The 19,715-nt window shown below is 36.9% G+C and overlaps 1 protein-coding gene across 1 annotated transcript in view; it reads right to left on the reverse strand.

Annotated features, from left to right (window-relative positions):
* Positions 1-19,715, reverse strand: part of LOC138003920 (wings apart-like protein homolog) — a 31,289-nt gene that overhangs the window by 5,355 nt on the left and 6,219 nt on the right. The window contains exons 3-15 of the mRNA XM_068850237.1: positions 18,307-18,447; positions 16,486-16,551; positions 15,099-15,281; positions 14,507-14,588; positions 11,731-11,818; positions 10,537-10,600; positions 7,973-8,084; positions 5,697-5,806; positions 4,327-4,403; positions 3,403-3,536; positions 2,431-2,498; positions 1,493-1,540; positions 185-395 (exon numbers count right to left, since the gene is read on the reverse strand). Coding sequence (XP_068706338.1) covers positions 185-395; positions 1,493-1,540; positions 2,431-2,498; positions 3,403-3,536; positions 4,327-4,403; positions 5,697-5,806; positions 7,973-8,084; positions 10,537-10,600; positions 11,731-11,818; positions 14,507-14,588; positions 15,099-15,281; positions 16,486-16,551; positions 18,307-18,447 — 1,384 coding nt within the window. The remainder of the gene's footprint in view (positions 1-184; positions 396-1,492; positions 1,541-2,430; positions 2,499-3,402; positions 3,537-4,326; positions 4,404-5,696; positions 5,807-7,972; positions 8,085-10,536; positions 10,601-11,730; positions 11,819-14,506; positions 14,589-15,098; positions 15,282-16,485; positions 16,552-18,306; positions 18,448-19,715) is intronic.

Below are 19,715 nucleotides of genomic sequence, written 5' to 3' on the forward strand. Positions count from 1 at the left end.
AACCACAGGCTAAGGGAGACATGCAACGCACACAGAAAACAAGCTCACTGCCGGAAGGTCTGGCGCTTCTCCAGCATTGCTTGGTGGGACCTGTCTCAGTAAGCCTTGCCATTGAAACATTGATTTTGATGAACACTGCACATCATCATAATTATTTTTATTTATTATTATAATTATTATTTACCTTCAGTCGATAAACCTGATGTCATCTCGTCAGTGTTCCTTGCAGCTTCCTCTCTGATAAGGAACAACTGCACTAGAGCCTTAATTGAGCTAAGTTGTCCCCTCTGACTACCATCATCTTCACTTCCAAGACAAGGGGAGATTCGTAACTGCACTAGGGTTGCAATATTCTGTTTACTCTCTTCTACCAAGTTGATAAGTAGCTCCAAACTCTGATTGAAAAACAAGTGAAAAGACACAAATAAAGTTGAGGCAGTGCAGCCCAGTGGTTAGGATGCTTGTCTTTAGATCCCCGGGTTCTGAGTTCAGACCTGTTCTGACCACTCGTTGAATTTGTTTCTGGTAGTCCCTGGTTCAACCTCTCTGCTGCATTTGTAAATAGCCAATTGGTTTGCCTCCAGCCAGTTGGATTGCTTAAAAGTTGTTGTTGTTCTATTCTGTTGATTGTGTTTCAATGGCCCTGAAAAGCCAGAGTGGTCAATTAAGTATGTATTGTATTGTATTGTATTGGCCGAGTTGGAAATGCCTTAGTTAGTTAAAACGCCCTCATTGTCCCCCAAATTTTGCATAAGCATTGTTTCCTGTTTCTCTTGGGACTTACAATGGTCCCAAGGGAAAACAAAAACAATGCTTTAATATTCAAAAGTTGGGGGTACAAATAAAGAGTATTATGGCATTTTCCACTTCGGTCGATTGTAGGCAATCTCTTCTTTGAAGTCACAAGCTGTTCACTTTGTCGATAACAAAAATGCACTCAGATCAAGTATTGTTCTTCCTTTTAACAAGGTGTGGTGCTACAAATCTGATTTCCGAGCCGTCAGCACAAATTCTGCATTTTTGGATCCAAACAACTCGAAGAAACTATTGTCAAAGCAAACCTTTTAAAAGCAATGGACAGATCTGAAGTAACCTAGTGTTCTCTCAATTCTATTATCTATTGGTTCACCTTTATTAGGCTATTAACAATTATAATATTATTTACATTCAGAGATTACATTGTATTTATAAAGCAAGAGAAATAGAAAAAAAATACAGATTCGGTTGTTGGCTTAGTTCTGTCTAGTAAAAAATAAAAGTAGTCTCAAAAACACATACAATTTGCAGTCCATCCTTTTGCAGAATGTTTTTCCATTTCACAATAATAATAATAATAATAATAATAATAATAATAATAATATTATTATTATTATTATTATTATTATTATTATTATTAGGATAAGCAACAGTGATCTATCCATCATACAAAACTATGACTAAGTGGGGACCAGACTGAAGTGTTTAGACTTGTAATTATAACTTGCCAACTTACTAGCACATGCAGGTCAAATTTCTTGTTCTCTGTAACAAACTGTGGCAACTAAACATAGAAAAAGGACCACGTTAGCAGCGAGGGCAAGTACATGTACAACCTCTATTAAACCCTTAACCCATTTAATCAATGTAAAGTTAGTTATGGACTGTGTTTTTTCCAGTTTAAATTTATGGCTAAAATGCGAGGGAGGCCAATACTACGTAGTAAATTGTACTGTGAAAAACACAAAGACTTGACATTTATAACAGTGAGCTCGAAATTATTCAGGGAATTCCAAGCTGTCCCTGTTTCAAAAGCGGGCCAACTAAACCCATAAATTTTGGTTGTCCCTTGGGAATTAAACCCTTACAAGTAAATGAATGCCGTGTCGAGATGCAATTGCTTGGCGTTGGAGCTTGAGTATCCCATAGAACTTTCTAAGTGTGCGCTGGTGGTTTTTTTTGTGGAAGTCTGGGTTTAAGTTTTAGCATTTTCAAAATGGAGTCTTTGACCCCAATTGCTAGGTACATGTGAATTTTCCCATCTAACAATTTTTTGTAAAAGCCACAGATATTCAAAACACGCGAAAATGCTCAACTGTGGCAAATTAGTTATTGTTAACTTCACACTACTATCAAAAATTGACAACAGAAAACCGTCTACTGAGGCAGGTGCTGCTTAATGTAATACATTTTCTATTTTTGGCTGGGTTGTCCATTGTTTTTTCTTTGGGCAACCAACCTTTTCATTTTACCAAAAACTAGCCGCCCGGTATACTTTCTGGTTGTCTGGGACAACCGGACGACCACTAATTTGAGCACCGTTACGGTAATAAAATTAATACACAAATTGGCTGTAAATTTCTAAAATGTATGAGACTTGTTCAAAGAACCAAAACAACATCAATGATTATTTCAATTTACAGAATCTAATTCTCACCTATGCAGTTCACTGACCTGCAAAACAGTTGACAGAAGTGAAGAAAGGAATCCATCCTGTTGACCAATACAAGAGCTGCCAGCCTCTGCAAAAAAAACAAAAGGTTGATGTTCTTTGTAAACGAGGAAATATTAAATTTTCTTTACAAGTTTACCGGTATAATTATGGCAAAGACGTTTATGTAAATATGTCAGCTTGCCAACTGATGTGGAGCTGCTGAATGGAAAGACCACAACACCAGGGACTTCATCTCGTGTTCTTTGTAAGTCTAATAATTTGAACAGACTTAACTGATTAGGGTGTAATGTGAAGTGCGAGGTTTATACCCCATATGAACTATGTGAGCATTAGCCCTTCTAATGGAAATGGGCCAACACAAGGACAGAGAAAACTCTGACCAGGGTGGGAATTGAACCCATGAAATTCGGGTTAGATCACCGCTGCTCTACCGACTGAGATACAAGGTCAGACTGAAGCAGGCCGTGGGAACTCAAGATGTTGAAGTCGTGACAATGAACATGAACATGTACAAGTACAAGGAAGGATTACGTTTTTGCAAACGTTGGCCTTGTAGCACTTATATTTGAACAGACTTAACTGATTAGAGACTTAACTGATCAGACCTAACTGATTGGAGTGTAATGTAATGTCACATGGTTCATATGGGGTAGAAACCTAGCACTTCACATTACACTCTAATCAGTTACGTCTGTTCAAATATAAGTGCAACACGGCCAATGTTTGCAAAAACGTAAACCTTCCTTTGTTGTGTAGTGTTATACATTTTATTCAGAATGCTGTAGTAATTAGTCTCTGTTCGAAGGACAAAGTATAGGATTTTGCTCTGACTCTTCTTCTTTTTCCTTTTTTGGGGGGATTGCAATTTTTTACATTAATGAGCTGATTGCTTAAATCCCCATTCAGTAAGACATCAGCTTCGCAAAGCTACCAGTGATGTTAGATATTTAAGTTAAATGCCTGTAACCTACCAAAATTGTGGGTGAGGTTTAAGAAAACCTTTAGAATGCTGAAGAAACAGTCCTCAAATGCTTTATCTGGTTTAGTATTGGTTTTCTTTCGAGTAATTCCATTGTGGAGTGCATTTAGACACCACTGCATCAATCTGCAAAAAAACAAAAACAAAAAAGAATAATATATTTACTATTTAATAAACTTTTAATTAAATAATCCATATTAAACAACAATATTTTTATAAAGTCAACCGGCTGATTCGGGAAGTTGGTTGAGCACGGGATTACTGTGTGGGAAGTTGCAGGTTAAAGGACCCTAGTCAGCCACGCCAATGTTTTTGTTGACATACAGGAGTTTGGTGTTGTACTACTCTAACGTTAGACTCTTGACTTCCCTGATTAGTAAACCATAGACCCTGTCTCAAAGCCATTGTGTGAGATGTTAAAAAACCCACACTGTTTGAAAAAAACGAGGACACCACGTTAATTTTGTGGTATAAGATAGCTTTCTGTACTCAGTGAACCTACCATTTATTTTCAGGGTTTTCATTAAGAATAGTATTAATAATGAATTGTCTGAATTAGAGCAAAACTCTTGTTCAACTACAATGGCCACCAAGATACAAATGTAGCTGGAGGATTTCATGCAATTGCAGTAGAATTATTCTCCCATTCCCAACCCAGTGCCTAATGAACAACATACAAGTGTATTTCAGTCAGTAAGATGATCAAAGCTGCTATTTTGCACCATAATAGAAGTTCCTCATCAAAAAAAAGCTAAATTGTAAAGCACATAGAGTCCTTGTCACATGAAACAAAGTGCCACATATATACTGGTAATAACCACAGCATTCAAACATAATTTTTACTGTCAGTGGTTTACATGTAAATGACAAGTAGTCTTTCATTTCTTTGGCAATCTACTTTTCATAAAATTAATACCTAACAAGTGCAGCCACAAAAGATCCCTTTTCATAACAAATCATGCACTCTTGGTTGGCAGAATTCTGAATTGTAACCTGAGGAAATTCAAAGTTAAACTGTCAACACTGTCACTAATAATATTATTGTAATAATAACTACATATACCTTCACAGAGGTTAATACAAGAATAAACAAATACAACTTTTATGTAGCAAAGAGTAAAGGAAAGGAAAGGAAAGGAACTTTATTTAAGTGTCTAATCTTCTAGCACTGTAGAGCACTAATCGGGGACACTGTAAATTGAAATTAACAAGTTAACGCAAATGAAATCAAATGTTGGTTTTTGAGGAGAGGGGAAAACCTGAGTACCCAGAGAAAAACCTCTCAGTGCAGAGTAGAGAACCAACAAACTCAACCCACATATGACGCCGAGTCTGGGAATCGAACCCGGGTCATATTGGGGGGAGGCGAGTGCTCTCACCACTGCGCCATCCTTGATTGTAAAGATTGTTAATTCCTGATGTAAAATGTGTCCTCTCCTCTATGAGGATATGCATTTTTGATAATGAAAAAGTTTTGTTCCACTAAGAAGAGTGAAGGAAATTCCCCACATTTCGCTTCCTTACATATGTTAACGATTAATAAACTTAAGGTACTTTTGTCCCACTTCATGGCAGGAAAATTAATAAGTTTAAAAAATACATGGAAATGCCTAGCTCCTACTGTATGTGAATTGTGAAGTTTTCTTACAGAAATCTGTGGTTGGATACTAGTAAAGGTACTGAAACCTACACCTTTAGTTTAAGACGTGGATCCAGTTGTTTGAAAGCCGATTAACTTAATCCAGGATTAGTGTTAACTTTTGTTTCATGTTTCAACTTTTTGGTGAACATTTCTTTTCCTTATAATTTTTTGTTTGTCAAGATGGACTTCTTGTAATGTAAAGCTTTGCCCAATATCAGCATTGAACAGCATTTGGGAATAGGGAAATAAACGTCTTGGTTAATTTTCAATGTGCAATTGGTGTTACCTAATCGGCTTCCGAACAACCGGGCCTGGGTGTGTCGAAAATGAAACCCCCGAAAACTAAAAAAAACCCAAAACCCAAAACCCTCAATTTGACAAACACTAGACCTAAACCTAGGGTTAGCCAAATTGAGGGTTTTTCGGTTACTTTTTTCGAGTTTTCGGAATCTTAGGGTCTTAAGGTCTTCGTTTTTGAGACACCTACCAAGCCCTGCTGATTACCAGTTCAGATACTTCAGTTCAGATAACCACTTTTATTCATTAATTATCAAACAGATATATTTTTGTGAAAGAGTTATACATCACATAAGCTCCATAAAGGCTGATTAGAAGCAGTCAGTCTCTTTTCAGTGAAAACTCACATTTTCCAGCAATTTCATGCACCTTGTCATTTTCTTCAGCTTTGCAACTGCTCCTTCACGTAATTTGCCATCAATGTGCCTTGCTAGGAGCTGTTCAATAGTTTGAATGCCTAAAAAAGCAAGTTACACAAATTACATGTGGAGGCAAAATTAATATTAATTAATTAAGGACAGTGCCTACTAAAGGTATTTTTGCCCCGGTTTATGATTATGCAGCAAATGTAGATCTTAACATTGTCAAGTGTTATTGAAATCCAAAAACAAAATTGGGGGTTACCACGCAGTTTTCAAAGATAGTTGATGAATAATATTAATTGTAAAAAGCTCTAAAATACAAAGCAATGTATAGTGTTCTTTCTCAAATTGAAACTTAATTCTCTCTCCAAAATGCATGGTTGCACCCAGTTTTCTTTTTGGAGAGTAATTATTATGATCTACTTTCTCCGCATAGTTTTAAACAGCGCAAAAATATCCTTGTATTGGTAAGCATCTCCAATAGGAAACCCGAGTATATCAAGATGCGCAGAACGTATGCACAATAACAATAATAATAATATATATATATATATATATATATATATATATATATATAATTATATAATTATTAGTATCATTATTATTTATTCACAAGTGGCACAATGAGTAAAGAATGTATGGTGTGTCGGCTGACGCATTGGCCGACATGTTGGCCGACGCGTTGGTGGGATCGGATTCTTAACTTGCCGCGTTGATTGCTATTAAGAAGGGAGAACATAATTCTGAAACAATTTCATGGATCCGGGCCAAAACCTTGTTTTCATTGCTGAGATCTGCAATACGTACTTTGCTTGAGAGGCAACAAATGGTGAGATCTAGAAGAGCTGCATGGGAAAGTTTTAGCATTGACCTACATGTAGATAAATTGAAACTAGTGAAGGAGAGTGAGGAAATTGTCATTTAATTTTTATACAGAGACCTAAATTTTCAAACCATACATACCAATGTTTTCATTAGTGAATTTCCAACTTTCTTCTATATTTGTAACTATAATGATTATATTTTTAGGTGTAAATTTTTATTACTACAATAATACTTGTAGTCCCCCAGCCGTAGTGAAACAAACAATGTACCCTCTGTCTAATTTTGAATAAAATTACTGGGTTTATTATTATTATTATTATTATTATTATTATTATTATTATTATTATTATTATTAACATCAGTCGAGTACTGTGCCCTACGATTGCTCTCTATGCCATCAATATCTACAGAGCGCCTTAATCTTCACGATCATTTGTGATCGGAGAGAATTAAGGAGCACATTGGTGGAAGGCAAGTAAATCTCGCCACTCCACTAACCCTGGTCCCCAGAGATTCCCCTATACGTAAAGCTATTGTCTATGATCTGTAAAATATATCAACCATCACCATTTTTGTTTTCCCCACGTACGGTAGTGATTTAAACTAGCACACATTTCTTGTCTTGCAGGAACAAGAGGTCATCCAATCCTGGACAAAAATTTTTCCTTCCTTCTCCTAAAATAAATCTTCTTGTTGATGATCCACCTCTCCTTCCAAAATTGAAGGATTCCGGAATAGCATCGTTATTTGAGCTTCTTCATAAACCTCATTGCTTTGGGTGGGGAAGGGTGAGGAGGTATTATTGGACTGTTTGTTCAGGATTGCAGGAAATGAAAAGAAACCAAAAGAGCAATGACAGCACTTGGCAAAACATAATGCCAATGTGTGTTAATGCGACTACCTCTGCTACCATGGATGACATTAAATAACTCTTTTTAAGCCACTGACTCCTAGGAGTGAGACTGTTATGATATTGAGAACTTTCTAGAGTTTCCTTACTTTTTCTTATTGTTCCAGAACATTCTAGAAATGAAGTTGTCAATTTCTATAATTAAGTTAATGGTCGCGACTTCGCTATGAATAGCATGTTTACACAAGACTGTTGTTGTCCAGAAGTTTCGGATTTAAGCGAGAGAGCTCAAGTTTAAGTGAAATGTTCTAGTCAACATTGTTTTTGCTCTTGGATTGAAGTTGTAGCTACTGGTTACTGAGTGTACATGTGCTCACATTATAAAATGTCTCAACTGGAGTGATTAAATCTGTTGTGGTGATTGTGTGATCTGATCGTCTCTGTCTTGAAAACAACCGATGAAAACAAAACTGAGACTTGATAATTTTCTGTTTTGCTCTGCCTAACACCACATGATCGATAACCTGTCAACAAGGGGGGAGTTCAGGAAAAGTCAGTGGCTTAACCATATAGGTAAGTTTAATACCTATATCCATAATATGATCCAGTCCTCGTAGAGTCCTTATCTCCTCTTTAAACCACTCGCCAGTCCGCTGAGATGTCAATGATAACAATGACTCACAAACTAGAGATGCTGGCTTGAAGAACAAGACAGAATTAACATGTTAATTAACTAACAGAACTAAGCACAAACAAGACTTGTGGCTTACTTTGATTAGTGGGTATAGATTAAAATAATAATTAATAATTCTTATTCTAGAGAAAATATTTAGTTGAATTTATCTACAAAAAGTAGGTTTCATTGTAAGAAATGAACTTATTAAGGAGGGTGCCTACTAGTTCAAAGGCATTGTTGTGCGGTTTACTGAATTTGCAGGAAAAGCAGATCTTAACAAGTGTTATTGACATCTAAATAGAAAATTTGGGGTAACCACACATTTTTCGAAGATAATTAATCAACAATATTTGTAAAAAGTTTAAAAATACAAAGCAATGTATTGCGTTCTTTTCCAAATTGAAGCTCAATTAAAAATGCTTGGTTACCCCCAATTTTCTTTTTGGATACCAAGATCACTTGCTAAGTTCTGCTTTCTCCATATATAGTTTTTAACTGCGCAAAAATATTCCTCTATTAAAAAGCACCAGCAATAGGAAATCCGAGTATCTCGAGATGCGCAACCAATGTAGGCGCAATAATAATAGTAGGTACCGTCCTTAATTCAGAGATTTCCATAAAATTAATCATGATAATGATGATGATGATGCAAGCAGTACCAGTAGTTGGTACACTTGGAGTGGTAAGCAAACATAACCTAACATAACATGTATTTCATTTTATTCAGGAAGTTACAACACAAAATTAATATAAAAACATCCTGAAAAAGGAAAATCAAAAAGGTTGGATGCATGGATTGAGAAGCTAGGGATTACCATAAGGATGGGATTATTGCAAAAAACAGCCTTGTTAGGAACAGCAAGGATCGTAAGGAAGAGGTGTTCGAAAGTTGAAGAAAAAGGAATGACTCTAAGGACTTTTGGCCATTGGCAATTATTAATGGCTCGCTCCTTTGGTGAAATGTTGGTATAACATCTGCCAGAGCTAAAGCATTACTGTACAATAATTATTACATAATAATAATGATAATAATAATAATAATAATAATAATAATAATAATAATAATTGCTGTAACTACTTAATTACTCAAATCTCAAACTGAGGCCTTGTCGTATTGACCGAGCGATAGCGATGTCAATACAGCTAGACCGAGGTTTGAGATTTGGCTGTAACAACTGAACAGTCAAGGTTATGTTGTTGGTTATGTTTGATCGAAGGAGAACAGGTCCTGATTTTGCCAAAAGGGAATCAAGAAATTTGTCAACCCCGAAGATTCTTTTGTTGTTTGATGGGACACCCTCGCGTGGATTTTCGCATGTGTATTGATCTCAATCTGATGACAGTCTCTTTGGTCACATGCTTAGTTTTTTGGCCTGGAACCCTATGGAAATACAGGCTAAGCGACTGTCGAGATTACGACTAGTAATTACCCATAAGCACATGTCCTCTCAGGTGACTATTTTTTCATTTCGCCAAGGCGATTTGTTCTAAGTATCTCCATTCAGTATATGATTGATACTGCGTTTTCCAGGAAATACATGCTGCATTTCGCACTGCTAATAAGTCGGAGTTGCGATTTTTTCACAGGGGTGACACCCGGTCATTACCATCTCACAAACTTTTGCAACTAATGACCTTTACAACTTTTACACAACATTGCGGTCAATTCATCTGATCGGCGAGTTTTTACCTTCAACCCACCATGAAACCTTTTGTTCACACAAGCATCGAGCAATTTATCAAACCTTTCTTTACCGGTGTTTCGCCTTGACCTGAATGTTTGTTCTTGAAAAACTCTAATTTGGAACTTTTGGCAACCAGACAGGACTGGCTAGGACAAGTTAGAGTACTGCTTTAAACACCATTTACATGTAATCAGCTTCAACTCAATTCGATGCACGCGATGTGCTGGATTGGACTTGACTCCTATTGGATTTTGAACTACCCTTATTGAACATGACCTTATATAATTATTAGGATTGACTTTGTTTATAAACTGTTTTGTAAACCCTAGTGATTGACTACAAAACCCACCTGCAACAACCTTTTACAAAAATAAATAAGTGGTAGATAGACTACATATTAAAAAACAAGGTCTTTCCCTACCCTTCTGCTTTGCTTCCAAAGCAACTGTCAAACGCACTTTCATAATCTGAGATTACTACTAGTTTGTTATAATCATTATGGCAAACAGAACCATTCTAAAGAAGACAAAACTCATTTGCATAATCCATAATCAGCCCATGGGCATTACGGGAGAATAACGCCCTAGCGCTTAGCTGCTCTTAGCCAATCACAGAACACATTACATCAGCGAGAAACACTGCCATACAATAATAATAATAATAATAATAATAATAATAATAATAATAATAATAATAATAAACAATAAATAATAAATGATACACATACCAATTAACAGATATGAAACCTCACTACATTTCTACATTTTTTTTTTTACAGATGGAACTTACATTTATGTCTTCATCATCTCCAGCAAGTAGATCATCAGAGCCATTCTGCTTTTGTAGTAATGCTCTATATTAGAAATCAAATTACTGGTAAGCATCTAGATAATTGTGTTGTCATTCAGGTTATAGACGACACTTCACCCTTCTTGCAGTAAAAACTGAAAGGGTGGAATATTGAAAACTTATTATCGGTATCTTTTCTTCTGTTCTTGGGTTCACTTTCCAATTAAAGTTGAGTTTCTTTTGGTCAATTAAGAAGGAGTATAATAACCTTTGGTGTGTGTGTTTGGCTGGGGTTAACCTTTTGATTCCCAAACCGCCCTGAACCGACCAGACCGTCTAATGCCAGACGATTTTACTCGTAAATGGGGAAGCCCCGGGAGTCAATGGGTTAATAGCTGGATGGTTGGCCACTTAGGGATAGTCTGTGCTGTAAGCGAAGAGGAGTTAGGATGGCATAATGGGCAAATGCACCTCTCAGCTCTGATTATGTCGTGGCCAAGTTGATTAATTTTATTGTTATTGTTGTTATTATAGTAATAATATTGTTATTATTGCTATAATTGTTATTGGGTGGTGCAATTACTGTCATTATTATTATTATTATCATCATCATCATCATCATCATCACAGTTCTATTATTACCAGTATTATTGCTGTAACTACTATAATATTATTATTAGTATGCACAACCACAGAGAAAGTCCAATTTTTTAGACGACTAGTAACCACTCCAGGGTCTGAAATGAACTTTTTTATATTGGCGCCAACTGGCGACTTGAAAAACATTTTCAGGTTTGAACTTGTGATATTTAGAGGTGATGAAAAACAACAAAAAAGATGCATTTGTTATCCTGAACACATCATTCCAACTTGATAGACTAGTTGTAGGGAGTTGGCCAAAAGACAGAGTCCTGATAAGGATTCGAACTTGTGACCTATGACCATAACAACTGTCAGATGCTCTCGCAACGTATACAAGAGCACCTGGGGATCTCGTTCATTAATATCTAGGTCCTGAATGGACAATCTGTCTCACTGGTCTACCAGCTCTACAAAGTCATGCACCTCCGATTTCAAATGCAACTACTGACATTGAAGATGTTTATGCACCTGTGAGGATGATTGACTAGTTGCTTGCACACAACAACAAGTGCCAAAAGTGGTTGTGCGCACTGTTACAGTAATATCACAAACCTGACTCTTGTGACATATCTGTCATGATCTTTCAGTGCCTTTGACTGCTCTTTATTACTGTCCACAGCTAACAGCTTCATCATTAGCTCTACCATAAACACAAATTAATATGTTACTGATAAGAATGCTCTGTACTTCAGGGAGTAAACCAACTTCAAGGTCCATAGTGTAAGTTACGGACTGAGTTGCCCAAGCATGAAAGACATAAATCAACGGGAAAAAACAAGGATCTGTATCTTTCAGAACAGACTGAAAAAATGAGGTTAGTAAGATAACCTCTGAGGTAATCAGGTGCACAGGAAAGGAAACTAGCTAAGTCAAACGAATGGTTTACAGTGCGTTTTGACAAACGGTTTCCGAAGTTCGTTTGAAATTCCCAAAGTTCGCTACGAACTTAGCAATTTAATTACGTAATTGTCAATCAAATTGTGAACTTCGAAACGAAGTTGTGAATTTCACATCGAATTTCGTTGGGAAGTTACGAAGTTCGTTGCGAGGAAAGTTCACATCATTCGGTGTAGTTGGATTGGTAATATAACTACAAATGAATTTAAACTAAGTGAAAAAATTTCTCAACCAAGCAAGACTAATTTTTAAATGTTTACTTCTTTAAGGTAAATTATTTGAGAGGTACGGAGCCGGGACTTCACATTACAGACAGATGGCATGACTCGTATCTTGTTTACACTAGAAATGTAAAGACAAAAGTTGAACAACATGACATTGAAATCTTTTGTTTTCTTGCACTATTTCTAGAATGATGGATGTCCTGAAAATAGGGTTTCTTTTTATCTCTGATAGATTTAACTGTAAAGTACTTTTAAGCAACCATGCGTAGAAGTTCACACGAGAGAAATTGTATTCTATTTTTAGGCAGGTGTCGGGCACTGACATCTGGGAATATTCAGTTTTCAACCTTTTATAACCCATTTTAAAACCAGTAATTCGCAATCAATGTAACCCCAACTTCTAAGAAAATTCTGTTAAATTTACACCGAACGGTGCGAACTTCTCTCCCAACAAACTCCTTAACTTCCCAACGAAGTTCGTGGTGAAATTCACAACTTCGTTTCTACGCTCACAATTTGAATAACAACTACGTAATGAAATTGCCAAATTTGTAGCGAACTTCAGGAATTTCAAACAAAGTTCGGAAACTGTTTGTCAAAAGTTTTGTGAAACGCACTGTAACTGCCACAAAGATTGCTGCATTGAAATCCGTAAAACTAATAAATCTTCTTGGCTTTTTTGAATAATTGCTTGCAAGATTCAAACAGTTTTACAAGTTTATGTAATATAAACAACTGAAAAGACTTGCTAGAGAATGTTTCATCAAAATTTCAAATTTAGTAGGTATTGACAGGAACAGAAAATTACATCACATGCATGTGTGAGAAGCATGGATCCGCATTGTTTTGTTTATTTAACCTTTTGTTTCGCTGGCTTCCCTCTTTTTTTCAAGGGCATCTCTCCTGAAGTGATACATGTACATATTGAATTTGTAATTTGCTTTGAGTGATTTGTAATTGCTGTGAGTGATTTGTAAGTTCTCTGTGAGTGATTTGAATTTGCTGTGAGTGTTTTGTAATTAGTGTTGTGAGTGATTTGAATTTGCTGTGAGCATTTGGTTTTGATGTGATAATTGTGGGCTACCGTAGTATCAGATATACAGATAATGATTAATAAAATTCTTTTGTTTGCCCATCATGAATTATTAACAAGTTTTACAGCTGTACAAATGGTCTACATTGAAATGCAAGGTTGCAGGAGAGGGGGCTCATGGCTGGATTGCCAGCATTTGTCAGCCATGAGAGATATCTTGAGCTGGCTACCAATAATATTATTATTATTGTGGAACCTCGCAGTACACACATTAAGGTACCTACCCTTTTTTGACTGACATGTTAGTTGTTAACAACTATAATAATAATTATTATTATTTACTAACATAACTACTGTATGATTATACAACCACAATAATTAAATTAGTATTACATGTATTGTGGTTATACTGTATTACCAAAAACGCTTAATCATGTAAAGCTATATGATCTTCACACTTATGAATGCTATTTTAGCAATAGCATAGCTCAAGCTCGAAGCCTGTAAAATTCACTGACAGGACTTCAACAATATTTGAAGCCATGACCTCGCAATGCCGGTGCAATGCAGTTCAATATAATTATGATTCATTTCATGTTATCACTTTGTTCAAACACTTAAGTCCAGAAATGTCCAGAGCCAAATGTCTAAGCCCTTGCTTCCTATTTCCAACAATAAGGGTACAGAGTAAAGGCTCATGTTATTTTTAGGTCAGGGTAAATACAGCAGTTTATCCTTACTTGAGGAGCAGCATTTGGGAGACACTTTGAGACATTAGTTGTCTGTATTCCGAGACATGAGAGGAGTTGAAGTTGGGGACAAGAGCAAGAGAATGCTTATTTTTCAAAATCTGTAGGCATTTCAGGACATATCTGACAAAAAATAGACAAATTGAATAGAACATAGCCTGCAAACCAGGCTCAATGTAACAGCAAAAAAATAAATGGGGGAGCAAAATCGAGCTTAGCACGAGGGTGTTGAGCATCTTTTTCAATGCCCTGTTCCCTTCTACAATGTAGCCCGGTCCTACATTATACAATGTATGTAATACAGGTAAAACAAAGGACAAAAGTTTTTGTCTTTTGTTTTAGCAGAGACCAGACTACAGCAAGAATAACATTCATTATTGGAAGAACGTTCAGGGAAAAAAAAATTGTAAAAACCTCTCTCTCACCAAGCACAGATCGGTCCAAGTCAGCATTCTGGCGATCCTGTGATAACATCAGCGTAATTGCAGATGTACAAAGAGCAAGACACTGAAAAGTAGATACAACAACATGATCCGTAAAGTACTGTACTTGACCCCTGGGAGTGAGTGAAAGATGGCTTTGTAAACCAAAACTATTTCATGTTTTCTTAAACAAGGCTGAACATTGCCTAACAGAAGCCCGGTAGCCTGGGGCTCCCAAAGAATAGCTCTGGGCGCCTTAATTTTTCACAGCAACACCTTTCACTTCATATGTTGGGCTCCTAAGTTCTCAGCGTTTATCTCTGAGGGCCCCTTTAAAATTTTCTTACGCAGCAGCCTTGTTAAAGATTAGGACTAGGGTGATTTCTCGAGGCCTTATCATTTTTTTACGTCCATCCGAGGTGAGCAATCCGAGTATATCTTGTCCGACTTTTGTACCTGCCCAATAAAATTTACAACAATAAAAAGCACTCAATTTTGTCATTTTGAAAAGTCTTTCAAAACATATCTTTTAAGAAACCTAGGCATCTTAATTTAATCACTTGACTGTGTAATTTGTCATTTGAATAATTCTCACTTTGTCAGAGGGTGCATCTCGAAGAGCAGAAAAAATCTTGGGTGATACTCCATGGGCCCTAAGGCTCACTCTGAAAGAGGCCTCAGAGCAATGAGATGCAAAATCCAAGGCACTCACGCAGCGGGTTGGCATTGAACGACTCTGCTTGAGACCATCCAGGAGATACTCAACATCATCAAAGAACTGCAGAAACAGTCATAAAAAAATTGTGGTTCAAATTTTTTCTTGGTTTACAATTATTTTTTCAAACCAGTTCAATTTTGTTTTTTCTTTGTCTAATATTCATCAGCACAATCTAAAACAACTAATTAAAGGAAAATTACAGTTGAACTGTTTTGAAAAATTTGAACCAAGTATAAATTAAACTGAACCACAAGTTCTATTATATAATAAGGCAGTTAATAGGAAGCAAGAGTCTCAAGTTATCATTTACAGGTTGACACGTATGAGGGGAATGCAGGGTTCGTACTCTTTTAAGTGCTTAAAATTCCATGACTTTCCATGACTTTTTCCATGACCCCAGGGATGTAGCTAAGAATAAATTCATTAGGTTGAAGGTTCTATTGAGGCGGTAAGTTCGTGCTCTGAGCATCAAAGGGACCTGGTAACAAGATTGTTTCCAGTGTTGCGCAACACCCGCCAAGAGTGTTCAAGGTGGCAAATACAGGGAAAGAGAAGACATGCACAAACGTACTTAAACAACACTTTCACTTCATTTCCAGTATCGATAAATTCTAATGATAATTCTGTGTAGACTAAAAGAAATTCAATTTTTTTTTGTTAACACATCGAATGACTTTTAAACTTTGTAGAGAATAATATGCAATCTTCTCAGTTGCTTCGATCGACGGCAAAAATTCAGCTGGCGATCACCCCTTTCTCAAGCGGCGATTTTCACCGGCAGTCGGCGCTTAGCGACATCCCTGTGACCCTAAGTTTAGCTGTCAAATTTATCCTTATTTATTGAAATCACTGAGTCCTTCATGTTTCCTTCTCAAACTCATTAATAATTTATAAGCCAAAAACAAAAGAAATCACTACCATGAAAGAAGTTTGGATATGTGGTCTTAATTAGCATAAAATTTCGCCAACTTTGATCCCAAATATCTCATAAAATACTTAGTCCTTTGAGAAGCAATATCAAACACTCGAAAGAGTGTTTCATCAGATATCCATCCACCTCGAAATCGGTTATAAACCTCGGCCTTCGGCCTCGTTTTTCAACTCGCTTCTCCGTGTTTGGATATCCGATGAAACACTCCTTCTCGTGTTTGATATATTACTTAGTCCACTTATGAATGAATGAAAACTGTACATGTTTGTATTTCAAGTCTTTATCAATCAAAATAGGGTAATTTTAACAGTCACATGAATTGCATTAACTTACTTGCTGGTCCTCTCCAGACTCCAAACACTCATGCACTTGTTTCACATTCTGCACAACAGTGAAAAGCTAGAACACAAGCAAAAACTAGTTCATAACAACATCACAATTACAGGAGAGGGCAAAAGCAAGGGTTCTGATAACTTAAGCAAAGAAATAGAGGATATTACATGGTCACGCGGAGTTACAAAATTTCTCTTTGAGCGTTAAAAAATGCCAACGAGTGAAATATTTTTCAACACAAAAAGAGAAATTTTGTATCTCCAAGCGGCCACATAATATTCTATTCACATGTATAATATAAACACCAATGAAATACTAAATGATTCCACTAAAGGCATCTAAAGGCATGATTTTTATTATAACCATAGAAACAGTGATCTTTCTAGGTGTGAAGAGACATGTATCATGTTTTCGCACGAATGCTCACTTTGTATTTCATTGGCGTTTACATGCTCCTTCATGGATACCTAAGTTTCAATAAATACAGTAGATGTTATTGAATTAGCGTGAGGTTTGCAAGGCTGTGTTCTAAGGAAAATTTCAGGGAACCCTTTGGGCTCCCAAACATTTCACCTGCGTTTCCCCAGTTCATACAGAAGTAAAGCGATTTTGCTGTCTCGTCTTGGTCGAGCCAAACTGTTTAGATGTGAAAAGGTTGTCTTGCCTGTCAGGGTTACCCTACCTGCCGAGGTGAGACAACTCGCCTACCTGAGCTGTCTTGCCCACCTCATGTCAACGGTTGATAGAATTTTTTACACAAGTGAGTGGAAAAAGGAGGGTTGTCTAGGGTACCTGAGACCATATAAACAGGCCCTTACAGGTTTTGTAAACTGTAACCACCAGCACATTAAAATTTTTCGCCGCCTTATCTGCTAGAAATACAATACGCCAGAGTGCCCAGCTGGGGTCACAGGGTACTTTTTCTTACTTGCCTGAAACCAAATGTTAGTCGCCTCAGGTGACCAGCCACCGTTAGAGCACAGCCTTGAGTCTGTAATGGGAAAAAATTGGTTGAGTTCCTTTTTTTGTAAGTTTATGGCCGACCAAACCTGAAAGGAGAGGTCCATAAACTTGCAAAAAAGGAACGAGACCAATATTTTCCCAGGACAGACCAAACAAGTTTATAATAGTTCAATAAGGTTTTTATTCTATTGGCTCTCTTGCACAGGGTTTTCTATTCTTTGAGTCTTGCCTCTTCACCTGCTTCAGTGTTCACAATTCTGGAAAGTAAAATTCGTACCAGTTGGAAGTCTAAAATGTCTAAATAAAAAAACATTTCTTGCATTTTTCTTTTTATGTCCAAGAAAATGGAAACAGAAAATTGGAACAGTTTGGCAACCTACATACCCTTCTTCGTGACCAGTCCATCTTTAGGTTAGCGATCCATATTGCAAAAAATTGGGCCCCTCAGGGAACCAATCAGAATACTTTTTATCTAAAACAGCTATTTTGTTGCTATGTTCCTTCTACTCATATTCTTGTTTTGGGTCACCTACTCAGTTAGGTCTATGAATTATTTACAATAGATCTCCCAAACTCTAAGCGATGAACCTTTTAATCATAGGTTTGAAAGAATCTGTCTTTAATTACTCCAATTTAGGGAAGAAAGTGGCCGACTTCTCTGGGTAAAGTAGCAGGTGCCTTTTGTCAGTACTTATTGAAACACTAAAGTTCGCCATTTCTCAGCAAAAACAATACAAACTGTTTTAATTTTTCTCTGTTTCATTCCCTACTTGCTATGTCACAAAAACATGCCTTGTTTACTGTACATCTATCTACATTTAAAAGGCTAGCTTACATCCACCCACAAATTCAACTCACAGGCTTATCTGTTCTTTTTACTCTCACTGCATTTTCAGAGCGCTCTTTCTTTTGTCGAGGCCAATGTGCTGATCTAATTACACTGGGCACATCAGGTGAAGTGTCTTCCTGGGAATCTTCGCTGAAATCTGCACTTGTTGGCTTCAATGAAAATCACTGTGTTAGTGAAAGCATAATAATTATGTTGTCCTCACAGTAGCGTATGGATGAAAGAATTTCATGATCACATGAATCCTAACATTTTGGTGCTGTGTACAGGTTTTGATGTACCCTTTAAGCAAGCTCTGATTTTATCTTACTAGCCCAAGTCTCTAAGGAGCTACCCCCAAAAAGATTTGTACTCTTTCTTTTTCTCTCTCAAACTGTCTGCTAAACACTAATGTCTGCTCAAAAATCTGCATTAGAAAAAAAAAAACCAGCAATGCCACACACTTGTTAATTCAAATGATGTTTGCCCGATAGGCAACTCCCGATAAGAAAGAGCAAAGAGCTAGCCCGAAACGTTGTTCCACTAACCCCCGGCTATCAGACAGCCTTTTTGTTGCGCCCTGTGTACATGTAGCCCCTTTTCTGATTCTAGCTGTTCTCCACGTGCTGAGCTATGGCTGTTGATGGACATCTTGGATTATTAGTCATGCAAGGATAAACTTGAACAAAACAAGAAGGCAAAGCAACCCCTTTATACCTCATCTTTGTGTTGAGAGATATTAAATAGAGTGAGAGATCTGCCTTGCTAATCAGCCTTGCTTGCAGTCAGGGATTGAATTGTTAAGCATGCAGCTCAATGAGGTTGGAGTGAAGGAGCTAAGCTTCACGTATGAACTCAGAGCACAGCACTACAGCCAGATAGAGTAGGCTGGGAGTTGATTTTGCTGAGGGAGAAAAACCCATGGAGAAAGATAGAGATTTTGACAAATCTCAATACACATAAAAGCTCAGGATTCGATCCTGTATCTGCGGTGGTGAGTTAGGTACAAGCGTTATCACACAGCTACAGCTGTAGTGTTACCACATGGCAATCCTTACATCCTTTTCTCCTTTAAAGGGACATATTTTTTGAGCCAGCCTAGATGTTGTTAAAGGGGACATAATTTCTGAGTGGGCCTATATGTAGATGTTGTTAAAGGCATCTAGATTTCCCATTTAATTACCACTCACATTGGAAACTCAATTTAAAACAACCCTTCAAGTACAATGTCAGTTCACTTCAGTTCAGTTCAGTTCTTTATTTTTCTAATAGGTATTGTCAACAAATTGGACATGCCCACAGGTAGCAGATGCTAATCTGGGTGGGTCATGTCGTGACTAAAAAGAGTAGGTAGACAAGTTTACAGGAAAATCAAGAAGATAAATGTACATGAATATAAATTATTAAATTAAGTTTGTGAGCTAATTAGTACCACATTAAG

This window comes from Montipora foliosa, chromosome 5 (genome assembly GCF_036669935.1).
Source record: "Montipora foliosa isolate CH-2021 chromosome 5, ASM3666993v2, whole genome shotgun sequence".
Taxonomy (NCBI): domain Eukaryota; kingdom Metazoa; phylum Cnidaria; class Anthozoa; order Scleractinia; family Acroporidae; genus Montipora; species Montipora foliosa.